Source organism: Trachypithecus francoisi, unplaced genomic scaffold (genome assembly GCF_009764315.1).
Source record: "Trachypithecus francoisi isolate TF-2019V2 unplaced genomic scaffold, Tfra_2.0 Lachesis_group3, whole genome shotgun sequence".
Classification (NCBI taxonomy): Eukaryota; Metazoa; Chordata; class Mammalia; order Primates; family Cercopithecidae; genus Trachypithecus; species Trachypithecus francoisi.
Window position 1 is genome coordinate 105,703,108 of NW_022681468.1, and position 20,807 is coordinate 105,723,914.

General features: G+C 40.7%; 1 protein-coding gene across 2 annotated transcripts in view; it reads right to left on the reverse strand.

The window, feature by feature from the left end:
- Window positions 1–677: 677 nt before the first annotated feature.
- BNC1 (basonuclin 1) overlaps window positions 678–20,807 on the reverse strand; it is a 29,470-nt gene continuing 9,340 nt past the window's right edge. For both annotated transcript variants that reach the window (XM_033189180.1, XM_033189181.1), the window contains exons 2-5: window positions 13,119–13,218; window positions 11,838–12,073; window positions 7,941–9,805; window positions 678–3,108 (exon numbers count right to left, since the gene is read on the reverse strand). In XM_033189180.1, the coding sequence (XP_033045071.1) occupies window positions 2,424–3,108; window positions 7,941–9,805; window positions 11,838–12,073; window positions 13,119–13,218 (2,886 nt within the window). In that variant the 3' untranslated portion in view covers window positions 678–2,423. The remainder of the gene's footprint in view (window positions 3,109–7,940; window positions 9,806–11,837; window positions 12,074–13,118; window positions 13,219–20,807) is intronic.

Consider the following 20,807-nt stretch of genomic DNA (forward strand, 5'->3'; position numbering starts at 1 on the left):
TTTTTAAAAAAGCCTGCATTTTTAAGAAGAGGCTTAAATTTTTTCACTGCATTCTATTTGGAGCATTTGGAGACTTCTCTTTACTGCATTTTTTTTTTAATCATTTTTTTTTTGAGATGGAGTCTTGCTCTGTCACCAGACTGAAGTGCAGTGGCATGAACTCAGGTCACTGCAACCTCTGCCTCCCAGGTTCAAGTGATTTTCATGCCTCAGCCTCCCGAGTAGCTGGGATTACACAAATGCACCATTATGCCTGGCTAATTTTTTGTATATTTAGTAGAGATAGGGTTTCGCCATGTTGGCCAGGCTGGTCTCAAACTCCTGACCTCAGGTAATCTGCTCACCTTGGCCTCCCGAAGTGCTGGGATTATGGGCGTGAGCCACCGGGCCCAGGCTATATTTTTCTTGATAAAAGATCAGCACACCCAAATCCTCCTCCCAATGAAGTAACCACTTTGTTTCTTTTTGAACTCATTAATTTCTGCAATTTTTGTTTGATGCGTCAGTAGTTACTGACACTCTTCTCTGTCCACCAGACTCTCCCCCACCCTCCAGGGTTTTCAGCTCTGTCAAATTCATAATGCATCTCTGTGTGTGTGCATAAGGATATACACTTGTACAAAATGCAGCCCATATTACAAAACCATTTTTACAAATGTTTGCCTTTTAAAACAAAAGGTGTGTCATATATTTTTATTAAACCATAGAAACATTTGTATACAAATTTTTTCACTTTGGGAAAACTGGAATATTAAACAGCTGGGTAACAAAACAGTTGAAAGATACATCTCACTTTAAATAGAAACAAGTTTTAAGTTGTCACATTTATTAAAACAAAAAATGTTGAAATAATTGGTAACAGGTTGTTGACTTTTTTTAAACCTTTAGACCACAGAAATAATATGTCTTATAACCCTCAACTTTAAGAATGTTTTTTATTACTTACATCAACCACGAATTTAAAAGATAGTTAACTTGAATTCTGAATACAAAATCAACATCCTTGTAACTACACAGGCTTTTAGAATACTGTAAATGCTGAATTTCAGGAGATGGTTTCATTCCACAGGACTGATTAAACTTCCTTTCTACAATGGAAAATGTATGTAACAGTGTGGAATATATTTCAGAATAAGTTAAATATTAAGACATACAATATGGCAATAATGTCCTACTTTTTTTCCTACCAAGTAAATTCAAAAGTTCATCTTAATCTTAAACATTTATAAAAGGGTGAAGACTGAGGGATCCAGTGATACAGAAAATACACAACAACCATCAGAACCACATTATCTATGGCAGAATATGTACAAATGTTCCTGCCAAAATCATGCTTGCATTCATTCCACAGGTGACCAAAAATAACAGACTTGTTATTTGCCCACTGGTGTCGATCTGCAGACCTGGATCTGTCCCAGGGAACATGTAAACAAATCTGGGAAAAACTGCATTTCTGCAAGTTTTCCTTGTATCAGTGAAAGACCTCTTGGACCAAGAAAAATGATAGGAAGGGCTGCCCCAGTGTCATCTTCCCACAAGGTTTGTCTTTTGCTCATTCTGCTGTGGAAAACTATAAAGTCAAATCAAATAATTTTGCCTGACAGACAAATGAAAATGGGTGGTGATTTTGACATTTAGGTCATCACTTGTTCTGCTTCTGAGCAGAGATCCAGAGGTGACACAGTGCAATATCTGCACTCACACCAAACACCACATAAGCACAAATTAAATATTATCAAAATATTTTTAAATTAAATTGAAGACCATTATTTGAGTGCATGAGATATTTTCCCCTTAGCTTCTTGAGTTACAGAACAAGAATTAACAAGGAACATATTAGAGGCCAACCCAATCCTCTGAGAACTCCCTGGGGTAACATATGAGACCTTTGGCGCAGGGCTGAGGGGAGGGACAATTATCCACTTCAAATACAGGGATGGTCTCAAAAAGTCAGTCTTCCAAACTCAGGTCTGGATTTCAAACTAATTGAAGAAGGAACTGAAAATGCTATCTTTGGGACTGGTGAGTCTTCTTCCCCAGGACACTTCTTATCCAAGACCCTTAACACTGCAAGCCTCATTTAAAGCCACCCCCAGGTCCTGGGCCCACTGGTGTCGATCTGCAGACCTGGATCTGTCCCAGGGAACATGTAAACAAATCTGGGAAAAACTGCATTTCTGCAAGTTTTCCTTGTATCAGTGAAAGACCTCTTGGACCAAGAAAAATGATAGGAAGGGCTGCCCCAGTGTCATCTTCCCACAAGGTTTGTCTTTTGCTCATTCTGCTGTGGAAAACTATAAAGTCAAATCAAATAATTTTGCCTGACTCACCCCAAATGATATTAAACAGAAACATTTCTATGGACTACCTTATTCCTGAATTATGAAAAAAGCTTATCTGAGCATACTTAGTTTGCCATCTTGTTACTGGAGGTGACTTGGAGATGAGGCCAGGCTTTTGTGCAGGTTGGGATTCTGGCTGTGTCTGTTTCGACTGCGAACAGACGAAAACATGGTGTTGCAGCCTGGTACTTTGCATTTGTGGAGCTGCCGGAGGTGCACAGTTTTGTAGTGGGCCCTAAAGGTCCCTTTGTTACTGTATGTCTTTTGGCAGAGATGACAGGTTATGGGCAACCCAGAAGGCAGGCTAGCAAGGCTCTGGTCAGCCTTCTCCATCAGGACACAGATGGGGTACTCATCTTCCCCAGGGACAAGGCTTGACCCTTCACAGTTCCCATCACTGTCCTCCATAAGCACAGTGCCTTCCTCACTCACCCCGTCAGAGTCCCAGGAAGAATGGCTGCTACTCTCTGACTTCATGCTTGAGGTAGTGCTCAAATCCAGGATGGTGCCCTCACTCAAGGGGCCAGAGTTGTAGCTCTCCAGGTTGGCACTGTGGACTTGGGTTATTGGGTAAACCAGACTGCCCATTCGACTTGCTCCTTTGAAGATGACAGATGTCTGGGAGGCTTGCTGTGTAAAAGCCACATCCTGATAGGCTTCCTTAGCCACATCTTTCAGAAGGTAAGCTGTACGGAAATGATCTTCACTGCTCTCCAATGCTTCTTGGCTCAATGCTTTTTGGTGGAGGTTTAGGTTTGAGCTGTGTCTACAACAGTGAAAAGATGGTTAGTAATGGGTTGGGTTGTTTTAGAAACAGCCATCATTCTGAGTGGAGAGACTTAGTAAATACCAGGAAAAACATGTGGTATGGGAGCACTGATGATAAGGGGGTAGGCCCCCATGGGATGTAACACCTGTCTAGTGGATACAGGCCCACTGTTGTTCACTGCTTGTCAGAAGTTAGTGTTCACCAAGAAAGTCGACAGTCTGGAAACTGAGAACATGTAATCCTGATTTCCACTATCTGTTTGATGTACTTTCTGTACCTTATGTACTTTCTATACATGAGCTCACTGTTTCAGAGCTACGGGTTTGACATACCCCTTCTTCCAGGAAGCTTTCATTAACTTCTCATGGTGCCCTCCCATGTGCCCACAGCAGCACTTCCCTCATTGTAGAAGTCATCACATTTAACTGTAATTGCCTGTTTCTGGTCTGTCTCCCAGAACGGCTAGACTACATCAACTAGATCAGTTTAACGGGGACACTGGAACCAGGAGATCCCAGGATAAAACTGGTCACAAACTCTAAGGAACTAAGAAGAGGGCTTTATTTCAATGAAATCAGGAAATGTTACCTTCTGGGGCTGCACTGTCCAATGATAGCCACTAGCCATATATGGATACGAACACCTGAAAAATGGCTAGTACCATATGTTGAAAGGATATTTTGACTAAAGTTAAATGTTATTAAATTTTATTGCATCTGGTTTCTTTTTTACAGCGGCTATTAGAATATTTAAAATTTCATATGAGGCTCGCATCGTATTTCTATTGGATAGTACTTGTCTAGAGCATTGACATACACTTCATCCCAAAAGTTCTACAAGTGTGGGTGAGAATCCGATTGGCTATAATTGTGTGTGTATGTAGCTGAGTTCATATTTGTAATGTTTCACTATCCTATACCAGACAGAAGTTTTGCAAATGCAGCAGAATAAGCATACCACCAATCTTCTACCCAATGATTACTCTCGAAGGACAGATAATGAGTATCCATTATGACACACACCTTTTAGTCATATTATCATTTGGAAGTAACTTGTAAATCAATGTTGGTCTTCCTCAGAAATCCTCTGCTAACTTTTGATAAGCAAAAACAGTCCTTACCAAGGGACTTACAATCCTAAAGATGATGAGAGAATTATTCCAAACAGAGAAAATACTCCCCCAATACATATCAGAATTTATGGCAGAGTCAAGTTGGGAAAACACCTTCACCAAAATAACTAAAAATTGAACTTTCTAAATCCCCAAAGACATGTGTGTGGGAAGCTTTATAAAATGTACAAAATCTACTGTTCAACTTCCATCTTCTAGTCCCTTACACATATTTTCTGGACATAATCAGAATTATACTCCCAGATCACCCACTTTGCAAGCAGCCCTTCTTAACTCCAACTCTGCCGTGTGATTATGTCAGCATTCTGGGTTGAAGAAACTGGTATGTGTGGGCAGAAAACCAGACACTGGGTTGACATACAGGTTCCAGTAAATACAAGTGGTTAAAAAGAAAGACAATCACTTTTACTGGAACCTTGTAAAGAAAGGTCCCTACCGGAACAAAGCAAACCTCTGGGCCTCATACTCAACTCCTGAGTATTCCATGCATACTAATGGCCAACTTGTGGGCTCTCTCTCTCCTCTCAAGCCTTAGTGGGTTAGATACATTTCCTGAGGTGCCATGTCCCCTGAGACCAATAACTACAACAACTGTAAAAACCCTCTGGCTCATGTACCAAGGCTTTGGTTTCTAGGACTCTGCTAATCCTGTACTCACTGCCCATGTCTCCATCTCTTCCCTTCAACCCTATGACCTCTACATTTCTCCTCCAACTCTTCCTCTTGGCTTCTATTTTGATTCGTTCAGACCAGTGGTTCTCAAAATATGTTCTGAGCACCCATAGTGATCCCTGAGGTCCTTTCAGGGAGTTCCTGAAGTCAGAGTTTCATAATACTAAGATATTATTTACCTTTTTCACCTTGTCTCATGAGTGCACAGTGGAGTTTTTCAGAGGCTATGTGACATGATTTTGCAACACAACATATGCAGAGGATGAGAACCTAGCTGTCTTCTATGAAGTCAGACATTAATGAGATTTACAAAAATGTAAAACAAAGTCACTCATCTCACTAAATTTTTGCTTTGGAAAATGTAGTTTTTTTTCATAAACATGTTAATATATAAAGTTTTACAATTAAAAAATGTTTAATTTCTAATGATAAATTTTGATAGATATAACCCAAATAAAGAAAAGCTCTTGAGTAACCTTAGGTTTTAAGTATTTGTAAAGGGGTTATAAGACCAAAACGTTTTAGAGTTACTGGTGTAGACATATCCCTTCTTCCAGGAAGCTTTCCTTAACTTCTCAAGGTGCCCTCCCATGTGCCCACAACAGCCTACATTTCCTTCACTGCAGAAGTAATCACATTCAACTGTAATTACCTGTTTCTGGTACAGGTAGGCCTGTACCAGAAGGCCTTCTCCTCCACTACAGAAGGCCTCTGTGGGCAGGGATTATGTCCCCAACACCTAACATAGACAGTTCTTAATATTCACTGGGTAAATAGGCATCCAGGGTGCTGTCCCAGTCCCTTCCTGATGGGTCTTGGTAACTGTTGCTGGCAGTAGCAGTGGCTCAAAGAGAACTTAGGTGTCCCTACAGGAATGTGGTTCTCAATCTCTGACTGAGAGAAATGGTGTTAGGTCTGGACCTGCCCACAAAGTCAGATTTAAAATACTGTAACTTAAATCATAGATTCTAGGTAAAATGCATTTCAAGCTCTAGACTAATTCGTGGTTTTAATTTATAATGCAAGATGCTTTCCTGTTGTGGTGGGGAAGGCTTGGATCTATTAGTACAAATAGGTCAGAACATAAGGAAATATTAAATCTATGAAAAAATAAGTATCAAATTAAAAAGTATCTTGAATCCAATATGCCTTCTAATTTAGTAGATATTGTAGGATAGAACAGTATCATAAATATCAAAGATAATATGACCAACATGACTGTCTCTTTATAACAACAGCTTGTTCACGAACAAACACTCCTCCTCTTGGAGGCTGAAGGAGAAGGACTGGTTCACTAATTAGGGTACCTTGGTGGTTTGGTTCAACATCCTATCAGTAGATATACTGATTTAATATAAACATTTAACTAATATCTCCTGTACTCTATCCTCTTTGCTAAAGACAATGAGTATGTTCTTATGAGCCCTGTCCAGGAATGTGTGTGGGAGTCTGTACATTTTCACCCTCTTAACAAATTGGGCATTACAACTTGGACCGAGTGGTGGTGCTGAACTGCTTCAAGTCAAGCTTGTTTCTGCAAATGTAGCATTTTAATATTCAGTGTACCATTTAGCATTTATCATATTCCATTTCATCGATAGGCAGCTGATCTTTTCCATAAGCCTCCTGGGGCCATCTTTTGGTATGCTTGCGCTTCCAATTTATAGGCTGGGGAGGAAGGTGACCTGAAGAGTGGTTAAGTGACTCAAGTTCATGAAGAAAAGCACAAGCAAGACAGTAACACCAGTGCTATCCCCACAATGATGACATACACTCTATAGCGGGGGTCTTTGTAAACAGTTTGCCTCTATGTGTGTCATGAAAACTCAGGATCTTTCAACCAGAAATCATAGTCCCTGAAACAACCTGCCAATCACCTTTATTCTTTTATCTTAATAATTAAAAAACCTTCAATCAAGCAGTGATTCTTCCTTTCAAATGTAGCTGGGTAAGTAGAAATAAAGGAAAATATTTTATTCTATGGATTTCATATTATCAAATGAAAATGAGTCAAGTTTTGGGATGCTATCGTGGTAATTTAAAAAGCTCCCTTCTCACTCTTATTCAAATCGTTATTTACGCTTTACTCAACCTGCTAATGTGACAACTAGTTCATGATTTTTTTCTTTTTTTTCTTTTGTTTGAGATGGAGTCTCGCTCTGTCACTAGGCTGGAGTGCAGTGGCGCGATCTCAGCTCACTGCAATCTCCGCCTGTTGGGTTCAAGTGATTCTCCTGCCTCAGCCTCCCCAGTGGCTGGAACATGACTACAGGCACACACCACCATGCCCAGCTAATTTTTGTATCTTTTAGTAGAGACGGGGTTTCACCATGTTGGCCAGGATGGTCTTGATCTCTTGACCTCGTGATCTGCCTGCCTTGGCCTCCTAAAGTGCTGGGATTACAGGCATGAGCCACCGCGCCCAGCCGTAGTTCATGATTTCTTATCCCACACCCTTGGGGCCGGATATGTTTCTGAGTTCAGAATTTCTCAGACTTCAGACAGGCAGAATGATGCATATAATGAAACACTGTTAATGCCTTATAATAAATCCATTACTATCTGTACTATATATATATTATAAACCCACACAAAAGGAGATTAAAGAAGATTACAAATAACCTCACATCACTTCAGGTCAGGTTTTGCAGCCAAATTAGGTTAGGTTTTTGGAAGTAAAAATTCATGAATGTTGAAATATGAAAATTCATAGAACAGTTTATCAAACTGTAGCCCCAAGAAGAGTAACACCAGCATCATCTGGGAACTTGTATTCATGAATGTTGAAATATGAAAATTCATACAACACTGTTTCTCAAACTGTGGCCCCCAGAATAGTAACATCAGCATCATCTGGGGACTTGTTAAAAATGCCAACTCTCAGGCCTCACCCTAGACCTAATGAAATGGAAATTCTAGGGTGGGGCCCATAACTCTGTTTTAACAATTCTCCAGGTGATTCTGATGCATGTTAAACTTTAAGAGCCACTGCCTTAGAAAAAATGATTGCCTACAGATGCCTTACCTGTCTCTGCTCCTGCGGGAGGGAAAGGTAGCATTACAGCCCTCTACTGTGCATGTGTGCATTTCTTTGACATGCATATTCTTATGATGCATTTTCACACTGCAAGCATTTTTAAAGGTCTTCTTGCAGATGTCACACTGGAAGCGATTTTCTTCTATCTGCCTTGCTAATGCATGTTGACCCATGTGCTCCAGTTCTTTAGAATCTTCAAGACAAGGAAAAGCCATTCCCCTGTTAGACAAAGCACTGAAGAGTCCCCCGGTCAGCAGGCGCTGCTGCAGTTCCATGTAGTCAGAAAAAGGAACTTGGGGCTCTATCCCAGGTGTGAAGTAGTGTTCATGGCCACTATCCTCGACCTCCCTTGGCACCATGATCAACGCTGGTGTCTGCTCAGTCTCCCTCTCTGAATTGTGTGTGGCCTGCTCAGGGGTTCGGCTGATGGCTCCACTGGACTCAATCACTGATTCACGATGGCAGGGCCTCTCTTCTTCAGGGAGAGGCTTCCCTAAGCTTTCTGACTGTGTGTGCTGCTCCTCAGATGCTCTGTGTGACTGAGGACTGCAGGCCTCCTGCTCATCTTCACTGACCACCTGTAGGGGCATGTCTTCATCTGAGCTGAGGTTATGTCTTTTCTCATTAGCTATTTCCACAGCTTCTTTCTCTATTTTGATAGGCATACTGGACTTCCTGGATTTCTTCTTGGGAAGGGCATCAAATGGCATTTCATTTGAAACGAGCTGTTCTGGGATTGAAGAGGACAACAGCGGGAGGGAAGGCAGTATCCCAGGCGTGTTTGCTACCTCGGCAGGTGTGGCTGGACTGTGGTAGAAAGGAAGGACTGGCTGGACTGTCTTTAGGTTGGGAAAAAGCACACCATTTTGCCCAATGTTTGGGAAGGCTGGCTGGCCTTTGGAATCCTCTCCTGAACCAGGGTAGCTGGGAGGAGGCCGACAGTCTGGGGACGTCACTGTGAAACCTGGGCACTTGTAGTTCTCAGAGCTGGCCAGGTTCAGGCTGTTCCTGAGGTCTTTGTCCCGGTTATTTCTATTCATTGGCATGTGCAGCCGAGGGTTGGGGTTGGCGCTATGGCGATTCCGACTCCTTAGGGAGCTGAACACCATGTTACACCCTTCGATGGTGCACTTATGCTTGATCTTCAGGTGGACAGCATTGTAGTGGATTTTGAGGGTGCCTTTGTCATAGAAGGTCTTCTCACATGCAGTGCAAAACACTCGGCCCTTCTTTGTACCAAGGCTATTCCTCTCAGGCTTCACTTTGGCCTCAGGGGATAACTGTGTCCTTTCAAACTTAGTGACAATGTTATATGACCTGGAGTCACTTAAATGGGTGCTGTCTTCTTTTTTAGTAATAGCATCTGGACAGTTTAAACACTGATCTTTCTCAACCTGAAATGGTGTGGAACTGGAAGTTAAGCAGCTGCTGTTAGGGAAGGACCCATGGACTTCCTGTCTGGGGTCCTGACTTTGGTCATGACCCTGCTCCAACATATATTGTTCGGGCAGTGACCCTATCAGTGCAGGAGGCAGAGGGTTGAAGAACTGGAAAGGCAGCATGAAAGTCATGTTGCTTATGAGGTTCTCAAAGGGGTGTATACTGCTGGGGTTTCCTTTGTCCACAGGAGTGGGGAGGCTAGAATTCCTGTGGCTGCAGCTCTCAATGAAAGCCCTGATATCTACGTTTGCTGTGGAAGGTGGTATGATAATGGATTGCTCTTCTTTCTCTTGAATTGCCATGAGTTCAACTATAGATTTGGTCTCTCCAAAACGAAGGAACTGCTGCAAGGTGGCCACTTCTTCCTCACTGGTCATGATGCTCCAGTGATCCAACACCTTTCCTGATGCATCCTAAACCCAAACCAGATGTTAGAAATGTGATTAATTTACAACTCTTTACGCTTTCCTCTAAAAATGTAGTCCACTAGACTATGGGATACTTTTGTGCATATAAGGAAAAGATGAACGCAGGGTTTTGGGGAATTTAGTCCCTGCTTACCCTACTCTCCCAGATCAGAAGCTTTGTGCAGACCATAAGCTGCACAAATATTAGCAATACTCCTACAATTGGTGCAAAAGAGACAAATAAAATCACATTACTCAAGCTGAAGTCAGGGAAATGTAGTGATTATTTTTCACCTCATTTCAGACCAATTGCTTGTTTTGCATTAGATGTAATAATTCTCCCTACTAAAATTAAAATATGTATCATTTGAACAATAGTAACTTATCTAAAGAGGATAGATGGAACAATCAAGCCGAGATACAGCTCAAGTATTCATTTGCTGCAAGTTTAATAATCTTCCTAAGCAACTAACATCAGAGAACAAATGAACTTGTATTGATCTATTGCGCACGTTCACAAAGCACAGCTGTAATTACACGGGAGTGTTGGAGATCTTTCAAACTCTAGCAAGGCCTAACTTTCCCCAAAACTACAATAAATATTTTATCACAGAACACGTATTTGATGGCCTACTGAGATTTTTCACAGTGCTTATAAGAGTTTTGAAGATGATAAAGAATGTAACATCATAAATTTTTCATGCACTAGAGGTTCAAGGTAATTGATTCCATATTTTTAATCCTAACACTAGAAAGCAAGATTATTAGGATCATTAAATATTGATCTATGTCATAACGTAAGATCATAATGCTACTCTACATAAACGGTTGTTTCTACTCTGCTGGGGGTCCTGCACTAGAGGTGAGCAAACGTTTTTACAGGGAAAGATTATGGTCATTTGAGTTAAAAAGAAGTGAGTACAAATTCTGGGTCTGCCACATACTAGTGAAATGACTTTCAGCACGATTTTGAGGCACTCTAAGCCTCTGGTTTTTCGACTGGAAAATGGGGATAACATGCCTAACGCTTAAGATTATTGGGAAAGGATCTAGGTCTATAAAATTGTTTTTAGTGTTCATTTTAATTACATGGCCTACCTTAGTAAGACTGACATCTATGCTGGTCTTGGAAATATGTTCGCCTCCCATTTCATTGAAATCTTTACCAAACTTTAACATTTTCTAGTGTAATGGCAAGAAAATACAATGCTGTAGCTGTTTCATATCTTAAAAGAATGATGCTTCATCTCAGGAAACATGTTCTTTGCTTCTAAAAACACCTTGACAGCCTCTTTGGAAATGAAACATGAAGCCTACACACAGCATGATCTGGGAACAGTGGTAAACTACTCTGTAAAATAAAGAGAACAGAGAGGATGAAGGGCTTGGAATGTTGAAGAAGAGAATGTATGAAGATGCCAAAAGAAAACTGGGGTGTGGGGGAGGGAAGGAAGGAAAGAGGGAGGGAGATGTGTATATATATACACACACACACACACACACACACACACACACATATATATAGAGAGAGAGATTGAGAATGAGCAAATGCATACATGAACACAGAAATACCATAAAAAATAGAGCCTAGGAAGGAAGAACATCAGTGAGATGGCAGAAGGCTTTAAAGCACAGGAAGGTGTGCTATGAAATTATAAGTTGTTTGCTTTGTGATTCTTTAAGTTCCCTTTCTCAATTCCAGACTCTCAGTAAAATCTGATACAGACAGCATCTTGTGTCAGTAAGCAGTCTGGGACTAATGAAAGACATGGAGGCAGCACCTGAAATGGGGCAAATGGTTTATTGTTGAAAAGGTAGTTTAGTAAACACCAAATCAGAGAATATGTAATGTTCCTAAAGCTTCACAGATACCTTGGACTTCCCCCAAGAACATGAGGTAGGGGCTTAGGCCATTAGAAAAGAAGTATTAAAGGGAAAGATGGTCACCAAGGGCTGTAGCATTGGGAGGTAACTGGGTTACGTCAGTTATATCGGCACAGAAAACACCGTAGGAGGACAATGGTCATGGTTACTGTACCTGCAGCACGTATCCACGGATGTAATCCTGAAGTGTCCAGTCCAGGGCATGGAGGATCTGGAGAACCTCATCTTGCTTCAACACACTGAAGAGCCGGTCCAGTAGGATTTTTAGGCGAACGGGGATGGCCTGAGTCCCATAGAGCATGAGGCTGCTAATATCAAACACCACATTGGACTGGACAATCTCCACCTGGCTTGTTGGATACATGGAGGGGATCCTGAGCTTACTTAGAGCTGAAAAATAAAATTGAGGAAATGTCATTTAGAAAAGTTCTAATTGTAAGAGAAACACTGCAAAAAAAAGTAGGTTAGGACTAATTTTCGATTATTTGTTCCACAGAAAATACATGAATATACAAATGATTAAATACCTTAATAGCTATGAAGCTTCAAATTATTTACAGGAACTTCTAAAATAAATGAACTAGCCTGGGACTTTTCTCCCTTTCTTGTGGCCTCGCTAAGGAGAGAAACAGTCACCAACAAGGAAGGAATAAGGAAAAGGGGTAAAAACTGAGGTGGCAGGTATAATCAAGAGGATGTATAATCAGGAAGCATAGAGTCTGGGGGTAAAGAATCTGGTTTTGGGAATCTGAGAGATCTGGGTTTGAGTATTAGTTGTGGGGCTTTATATTTTCCAGTTGTGGGGCTTGACAAATTAACCTCCTGAAGGCCACGCTGTCCAGTGTAATAGCCATCATTCACATATGGCTATTTACATTTATATTAAATTAAAATTAAATAAAATTTAAAACTCCATTCCTCAGTTACACTAGTCCCATTTCAAGTACTCAGTAGCCACAAGTGACTACTGTAGAGTTGTCAGATTTGGCAAATAAAAAAAGATGCCCAGTTAAATCCAAATGTAAATTTGAGATAAACAATGAATGGGTTGGATATACATATACTAAAAATATTCATTGGAATATACCTAGGTTAAAATATGATCATTGTTTATCTGAAATTTAAATTTAACTGAGCATTCCGTATTTTATCTGGCAACCCTAGCCTAGAGGCTGTATTAGATAGAACAGAACATTTCTATCATTACAGAAGGATAGCACTGAAGCATTAGTTTCTACATCTTTAGATTGAGGTTAATAAGACAATTCCCATATAGAGTAGTTAAGATTCAAGACTCTTTGAATCTTAGCCTGTTACCTGGGACATGCTAGTAACTTACTAGTTTACTAGTTAGTTGTCATTCTTAAGATACGAAATCACTTCCTGAATAACTCTGTAACACTACAGGCCAAGAGAGGGTGAAAAACAAAGTTACCGTGGGCCACCCATCCATGCTTGCATTGGTCACACTGACGGTGGTTTATTTTCCCGGGTTTGAAACTTTGGCAACTACAGTTCAGAGTACAGCTGATAGCCTGAAAAAGAGAAGAACACAGGTACGTGGAGCATATAAGTGATGCGTGAAACATTCATCGTATTTCACACAAAACATATGCATCCATTCGGCAGCATTTATTGAGCAATATGTGCCCACCGTGTCCCAGGCCCAGAGGTGTACATTGTACTCTGGAAAGATGAGCAGCCAGCCCTGCACTTGGAGACCGTGAACACATTACACAGATATTCCACATTCAAGAATGAGCTTAAACATCAGAACTTTTTATAAGAAAAGATTATGGTTTAGAATGAATTATCCTGCACTGTTATTAAGGTCATAGAAAGGGTAAACATATTTTCACCAAATTTCTAAGTTGACCAAAGCAGCAACCCTGGAAAGTATACAGAAGCTGTCTTGGAACAAGTAAAAGGGAGAATGACCTGAACTGAGAATAATCTACATATAAAATTTATTTTCCCCCACCCACAGATACGGTAGAAGCTGAAAATACAAATAAGATTTGAGAACATGTAATAGCTGACTGTACTGAGGATGATTCCCTGACATCACTCACTGAATTACGTGACTGTCAGACAGACACAGGCTGAACAAGGCTTGCATCAACGCCCCTTGCATGTTATGGTGCCATGTTTTATGTGGGGGTACAGAGTGTACAAAAACGTAGCTGAAATTGAAAATAGAGAGGTACATGTCTAACAAAGTTCTAGTATTAAAAACAAAGCTTTGTCTGGGCGTGGTGGTTCATGCCTGTAATCCCAGCACTTTGGGAGGCCAAGGCGGGTGGATCACGAGGTCAGGAGTTCAAGGCCAGCCTGGCCAATATGGTGAAACCCTGTCTCTACTAAAAATAAAAAACTTAGCCAGGCGTGTTGGCGCACGCCTGTAGTCCCAGCTACTCAGGAGGCTGAGGCAGAAGCATCACTTAAACCCGGGAGGCCGAGGGTGCAGTGAGCCGAGATCATGCCACTGCACTCTGGCCTGGGCGACAGAGCAAGACTCCCTCTCAAAACAACAACAACAACAACAACAACAACAAAACCCACAAAGCTTCACATATATTTTTAAGATGAGTTCCTCAAAGGAGATACAGTCCTGAAGAATATAATCTATTATTAAACAGAAAAAGCCCTCAAAGCAGCTTTGTCAGTGAGGTTTCTGGGAAGCGCTGCTGGGTAGAATTTGTATGATTCACGAGAGCCTTGAAACTGGGAAGTGTGTGTGTGTGTGTGTGTGTGTGTGTGTGTGTGCGTGCGCGCGCATGCGCATGCGAGAGCATCTGGAGGAGGGATAAAAAAGCCTTACAATTAAGGGTTTAAACCTCTAATCTGCCAATCAAGGGACTATGTGGCCTGCATTGGGGAGAAGGAAGGGAGAATCTAGCTGAAGACTTGGGAAATTCATTTTAAGGAGTATATGATCAGTCTGCACTTCAAAATTGGTTGCTGGTGGGATTGTAAAATGGTACAGCCACTTTGGAAAACATTCTGGGAGTTCCTCAAAAAGTTAAACATAGAGTTACTATATGACCCAGAAATTCACTCCTAGGTATATACCCAAAATAACCAAAAACATATGTCCACAAAAACTTGTATATGAATGTTCGTAGCAGCATTATTCACAACAGCCAAAAAGTAGAAACAACCCCAACATCCATCAACTGATGAACAGATAAACAAAATGTGATATATCCACTCAATTGGGTACTATTGAACAATAAAAAGTAATGAAATACTAATACACGGTGCAACATGGATGATCTTTGAAAATATATGTACTAAGTGAGAGAAGTCAGGCACCAAAGTCACGGATTGTATGATTCCATTTACATGAAATGTCAAGAACAGTCCAATTGATAAAGGCAGAAACCAGATTAGTAGTTACCTGGGGCTGTGGAGAGTGGGGTATGGATAATAAGTGACTGCTAGTGGGTAGTACTTGGAGAGAGTGTGTTCTTGTTTGGTTTGTTTCCATCTTTGAGAAAAACAGCTTTATTGAGATACGATTCACACATATATAACTCACCTGTTAAAAGTGTACAATTCAACGACTTTTAGCATATTCACAGAGTTATGCAACCATCATCACAATCTAATTTTGGAACATCTTCATCTTCCCCAAAAGGAACATGTACAAGAATATGGTAGACACACGTTTTCATTTCTCTTGGGTATAGTCCTAAGAAGAGAACTACTGGATTGCACAGTAACTCGTTTAACTTTTTAACAAACTGCCAAACTTTTCCAAAGCAGCTGTATCATTTTACATTCTCACCAGCAGCATATGAGGGTTCCAATTTCTCCACATCCTCAACACTTGTTATTGTCTGTCTTTTTGATTAGAGCCATCCTAGTGACTGTGGGTGGGATCTCATTATGGTTTTGATTTGCATTCCCCTGATGGCGAATGGTGCTCAGCATCTTTTCATGTGTTTATTGGCCATTTGTATGACTTCCCTGGAGACATGTCTCTTCAGATCTTTTGCCTATTTTTAAATTGGGTTGTTTGCCTTTTTCGTATTTAGTTATACAAGACCCTTATATATTCTAGATACACGTGCATTACCAGATACATGATTTGCATACACTTTCTCCCATCCTTGGGTTATCTCGCTTTCTCGATGGTATCCTTTGAAGCACAGTAGTTTCAAATTTTGACCACAGTTTCTTTTTGAAGTGATGAAAATGTTCTAAAATTAGATAGTACTGATAGCTGCACAACTCTGTGAATATACTAAAAGTCACTCAACTGTACAATCTGTAAGTTAATTTTATGGTATGTCAATTACATCCCAATAAAAATGTTATTAAAACACAGACAGGGCGCAGTGGCTCATGCCTATAATCCTAGCATTCTGGGAGGCCGAGGTGGGCAGATCACCTGAGGTCAGGAGTTCAAGACCAGCCTGGCCAAGATCGTGAAACCCTGTCTCTACCAAAAATACAACAATTAGCCAGGTGTGTTGGCATGCACCTGTAGTCCCAGCTACTCAGGAGGCTGAGGCAGGAGAATCACTTGAACCTGGGAGGTAGGGGTTGCAGCCTGGGAAACAGAGCAAGACTCTGCCTCAAAAAACAAAACAAAAAAATGAGTGACCCTGCTTAAATGCAGGTTAAAGTTTTCATGATTTGACTGTCCTCTACCATTTATTTTGGACTAGAACGGGTTTGAACACAGCTGCAGCTAGGCATTTTCAGGTGATGTGGAATAGGGCTGTTCATAACTGAGGTGTACAGTAAACAGCAACAGCATTACCTAATCCATTCAAGAGGCTACCAAAAAACAGGAGATGTGGGAGAAAAGGTTTTGCTCTTGTAAACTGTACAGTATAATAAAAAGAACTCCATGTGATTACACTGTCTCATTTTAATAATGCATGCATTCTCAAAGGTGATGCTATCATCCCCAAATGAATAAAAATTGGTCTTGGGGGGGTGAAAGAATTACTCTATGTATAAATACAGATGTACATCATAGATAAACCTGTATCGCAATGGTGTGATACTAAAATTTCATTGGAGAGGCACAATTAGGAAACAATATCTAAAATCTCCTTAGGTGTGGAGGTTAATGGAAAAAAAATCAAGAAACACTGTTCTAATGACAGAAATTATTTCACTGTTTGGTTACAGAGTTTCTACTTGTATATACACATACAAATGTATTAAATACATGAACAGTTTACATCTATATAAGTATACCTATATACATAATTATATAGTTACCTTGAATGTAAGTTAAAGGATAAAAGTGAGTGATGGTTGAATTTACATTACACATTGTCAAAACAAAATTCTAAAAGGCACCATTAACTTAGTTTGTAGTACACCTAAAATGTTGTCCAGCATCTCAAACTTGGCTGCAACCCTCTGAACATCAGCTCACGGATGAACCAATTATTGCTACATTCCCAATAGCACCAGTATTAAACCTGTGAAATATTTCACAATCTTGATTCTATAAATATCATTTTACAGAAAATTTTTAAAAGGGAGAAAGGTTCTTATTTTGGATTATACCCCTCAAAATGCCATTCCTTTTGTTAAAATTTTTATTTATTTATTTATTTATTTATTTATTTTGAGACGGAGTCTCACTCTATTGCCCAGGCCAGAGTGAAGCGGCACAATCTCGACTCACTGCAACCTCTGCCTCCCAGGTTCAAGTGATTCTTGTGCCTCAGCCTCCTGAGTAGTTGGTATTACAGGCACGCACCACCACAACCTGGCTTTTTTTTTTTTTTTTGTATTTTTAATAGAGACAGGTTTCGCCATGTTGGCCAGCCTGGTCTCTAACTCCTGACCTTAGATGATCCACCTGCCTCGGCCTCCCAAAGTGCTGGAATTATAAGTGTGAGCCAGTGCACCAGGCCCCATTCACTCTAAAAACAAGATGCTGGAATTATATGAGTAAATTCACATTTTGCTTATTTGGAAAATAAAACCTGCTTTAACCAGAAGTAGAGATGTCCTTAAGCACATGCTTCCTCTACTCCCTGAAGACTCTGCTCAAAAGGCTCATGCAACCCAGGAAGCTAGGTGACTGTCTCAGGTTCAGCACAGCAAAACCACAAAGGGAACAATTCCAAGCACATTTCATAGATTAATACTGAAACTTATATTTTGCATCTCTTGTCACCTAGGTCAGGTTTTCTCAACTTTGGCACTACTGACATTTTGGCTGGATAATGCTTGTGGTGGGGGGGCTGTTCTGTGCAATGTATAATGTCTGGGCAGCATCCCTGACTGCTACAAACCATATGCCAGTTACACCCTCCCCTCCAGTTGTGACCACCAAAAATGTCTCCAGACACTGCCAAATGCCCTTGGGGGGGGCCTATACCACCCTCATGGGCATTTGGGGCCTATAGTTTTAGTTTGGGGACAATTTTAGCTTTCATTTCAGGACAATTTTAAATAATTTTGTCTATAATTCAATGAATGAATACAGCTTTATGAGAAATATTCTTGTGGTTCTCCATGAACCCATTTGAATAAGGCTTAACAAAGCTCATTAAACATCTATGGAAATAAATCTCAGAGGAATTATTTATGAACTAAAAAAGCTAATTATAGTGTGTAAGAAAACTTCCAATATCAAGGCCCTTGGGTTTTTCCACCCATCTTAGAACTCCATGACATAGTAAAATTACAGCACCATTATCTAAAGATAAATGAAAACTTCTAAAATGAAATTAAACGAAAATATTCTAATTACAGGACAAAAAGCACTCATGTAAATCAAAACGGAAAACTCTTAAAATGTATATCCTTTGGAATCCATTCTAGTTCCATTCTTCAGAAACATAAAGCAGATGTTTACAACATTCTGAACTCGGCCATCAAGACATGATTATTGCTTTTTAACGCACTCATCTTAATTAGACTATTTCAGAATTGTTATTAGTCACTTTTGTGCTACAAATCAACATTCAAAATCCTGGCTTGCTTTTCTGTAACTATCATTTTCTCATTCATCTAAAAACTACTGACACACCTAATATGTGATGGAAGATTGGGTTTTGCAGTCTTGGGACAGAAAGTTATGACCTAGTTTTTAGGCAGGCTCCTGGACCCATTTCGTCTCTCAGACACGCTGTTCTACCTTCGGCTTGAGGAGATGCTACCACAGGCCTCTTGTCAGGAGATGCTGAGTTGAATTCCTGGAAGCAGTCAGGCTAGGCATGGTTGGGTATATACCCAGATACTCAGTGCTGGACAGAGTAGCCTCTCATGGGATTTGCATTATTGAGCTCAGAATAAAAACTGTTTAGTTCAAGGCTGTTTTCATCTCTAGTATGTGCATATACTTTCATTTCACTGAAGATAAACCTAGGGAGATATTCCTGGGGGAGTAAGTGGTAAGGGGAAGAGGGAATTTTGGGGTTCCCAGATTCACAGCACTGGCCCTTTGAGGGGAATCATTTGTGTTAATTAAAATCAAATAAAATGGCTGGGCGCAGTGGCTCACGTCTGTAACCCCAGCACTTCGGGAGGCCAAGGCAGGCAGACCACAAGGTAAGGAGATCGAGATCATCCTGGCTAACACGGTGAAACCCCCAAAAATTAGCCAGGCATGGTGGCAGGCACCTGTAGTCCCAACTACTGGGAAGGCCGAGGCAGGAGAATGGCGTGAACCCAGGAGGCGGAGCTTGCAGTGAGCTGAGATCGCACAACTGCACTCCAGCCTGGGCGACAGAGCGAGACTCTGTCTCAAAATAAATAAATAAATAAAATGGAAAATTCGGTTCCTTGGTCGCACTAGCCACATTTCAGGTGCAGAGGAGCAACGTGTAGGTAGTGGCTACTCTATTGGACAGTGGAGATATACAACATTTCCATCATCACAGAAAGCTCTATTGGACAAAGCTGAGTCCAATGGTTAGCCAACCTTCCAGCATCTGCTTTTTTGACATGGTAAAGTTCATGTTTAACATGTAATCTATTTTAAACCTCACTACAGTGCTGTGAGGACAGAATTATTCTCAGAAACTTAAATTTATGGAAGATTTGTAACATGCCCAGGGTCACACAGTTGGTGAGCCTTATTCAGCATTTATTAATTACATGTGAGACACACTGTACTAATCAGTGTACATGTATCATTTCATTTCTTTCTCACAACTACCCAGGGAGGTTAGGTATTACTATCCCCATTTTATAGATGAAGAAGGTGAAGAACTTACAGGCTACTGGGATGGTCTCAAATTTGGATACCAGGGGAGGATTACAACTTGAAATATCACTATTTGGTGCTAACTACAGTTATATCTATGGTTTCATTTAATTCCTACAACCACTTTCAGAGTTAGGTATTATCATACACATTCTGCAGGTGAGGACATTAAAAGTTCCACACAGTAAAGAAATTTCATTCATTGAATAAGTATTTACTGTGCATTTATGAGCCAGGCATTGTTCTAAATTCTAGAGACTAAAATGTTGAACAAAACTGATAAGGTCCCTACCTTCAAGGAGCTTATATTCTAGAGGGAAGAGACAGGAAATGAACAACAAACAGTATCATTTCAGAGTAAGGCAAGTGCAATGAAAGAACTAAGACGACGCTGGGCGTGGTGGCTCACGCCTGTAATCTCAGCACTTTGGGAGGCTGAGGCAGGTGGATCAACTGAAGTCAGGGGTTCAGGACCAGATTGGCCAACATGGTGAAACCCCATCTCTACTAAAAACACAAAAATTATCCAGGCATGGTGGCGCATGCCTGTAATCTCAGCTACTTGGGAGGCTGAGGCAGGAGAATCGCTTGAACCCAGGAGGCGGAGGTTGCAGTGAGACGAGATTGCGCCACTGCACTCCAGTCTGGGTGACAGAGACTCCATCTCAAAAAATAAAAAAGAACTAAGAAGAAAGCTATGCTAGTGATTTAACTGGATGGCATGCAGGGATAGGGATAGGAATAAGAATCTTTAAGACTGAGTCATCACCAAGAGCCTTTGAGGAGGTAACATGTGAATTGAGTCCCAAGGGATGCCAACAAGTTGGTCATGTGCAGACTGGAGAGAGAGAAAGTATTTAAGGGAGAAGGCATAGCAAGTGCAAAGGCTCTGAGGCGCAATAGAGACTGGGGTGTTCAAGGAACAGTTAAGGG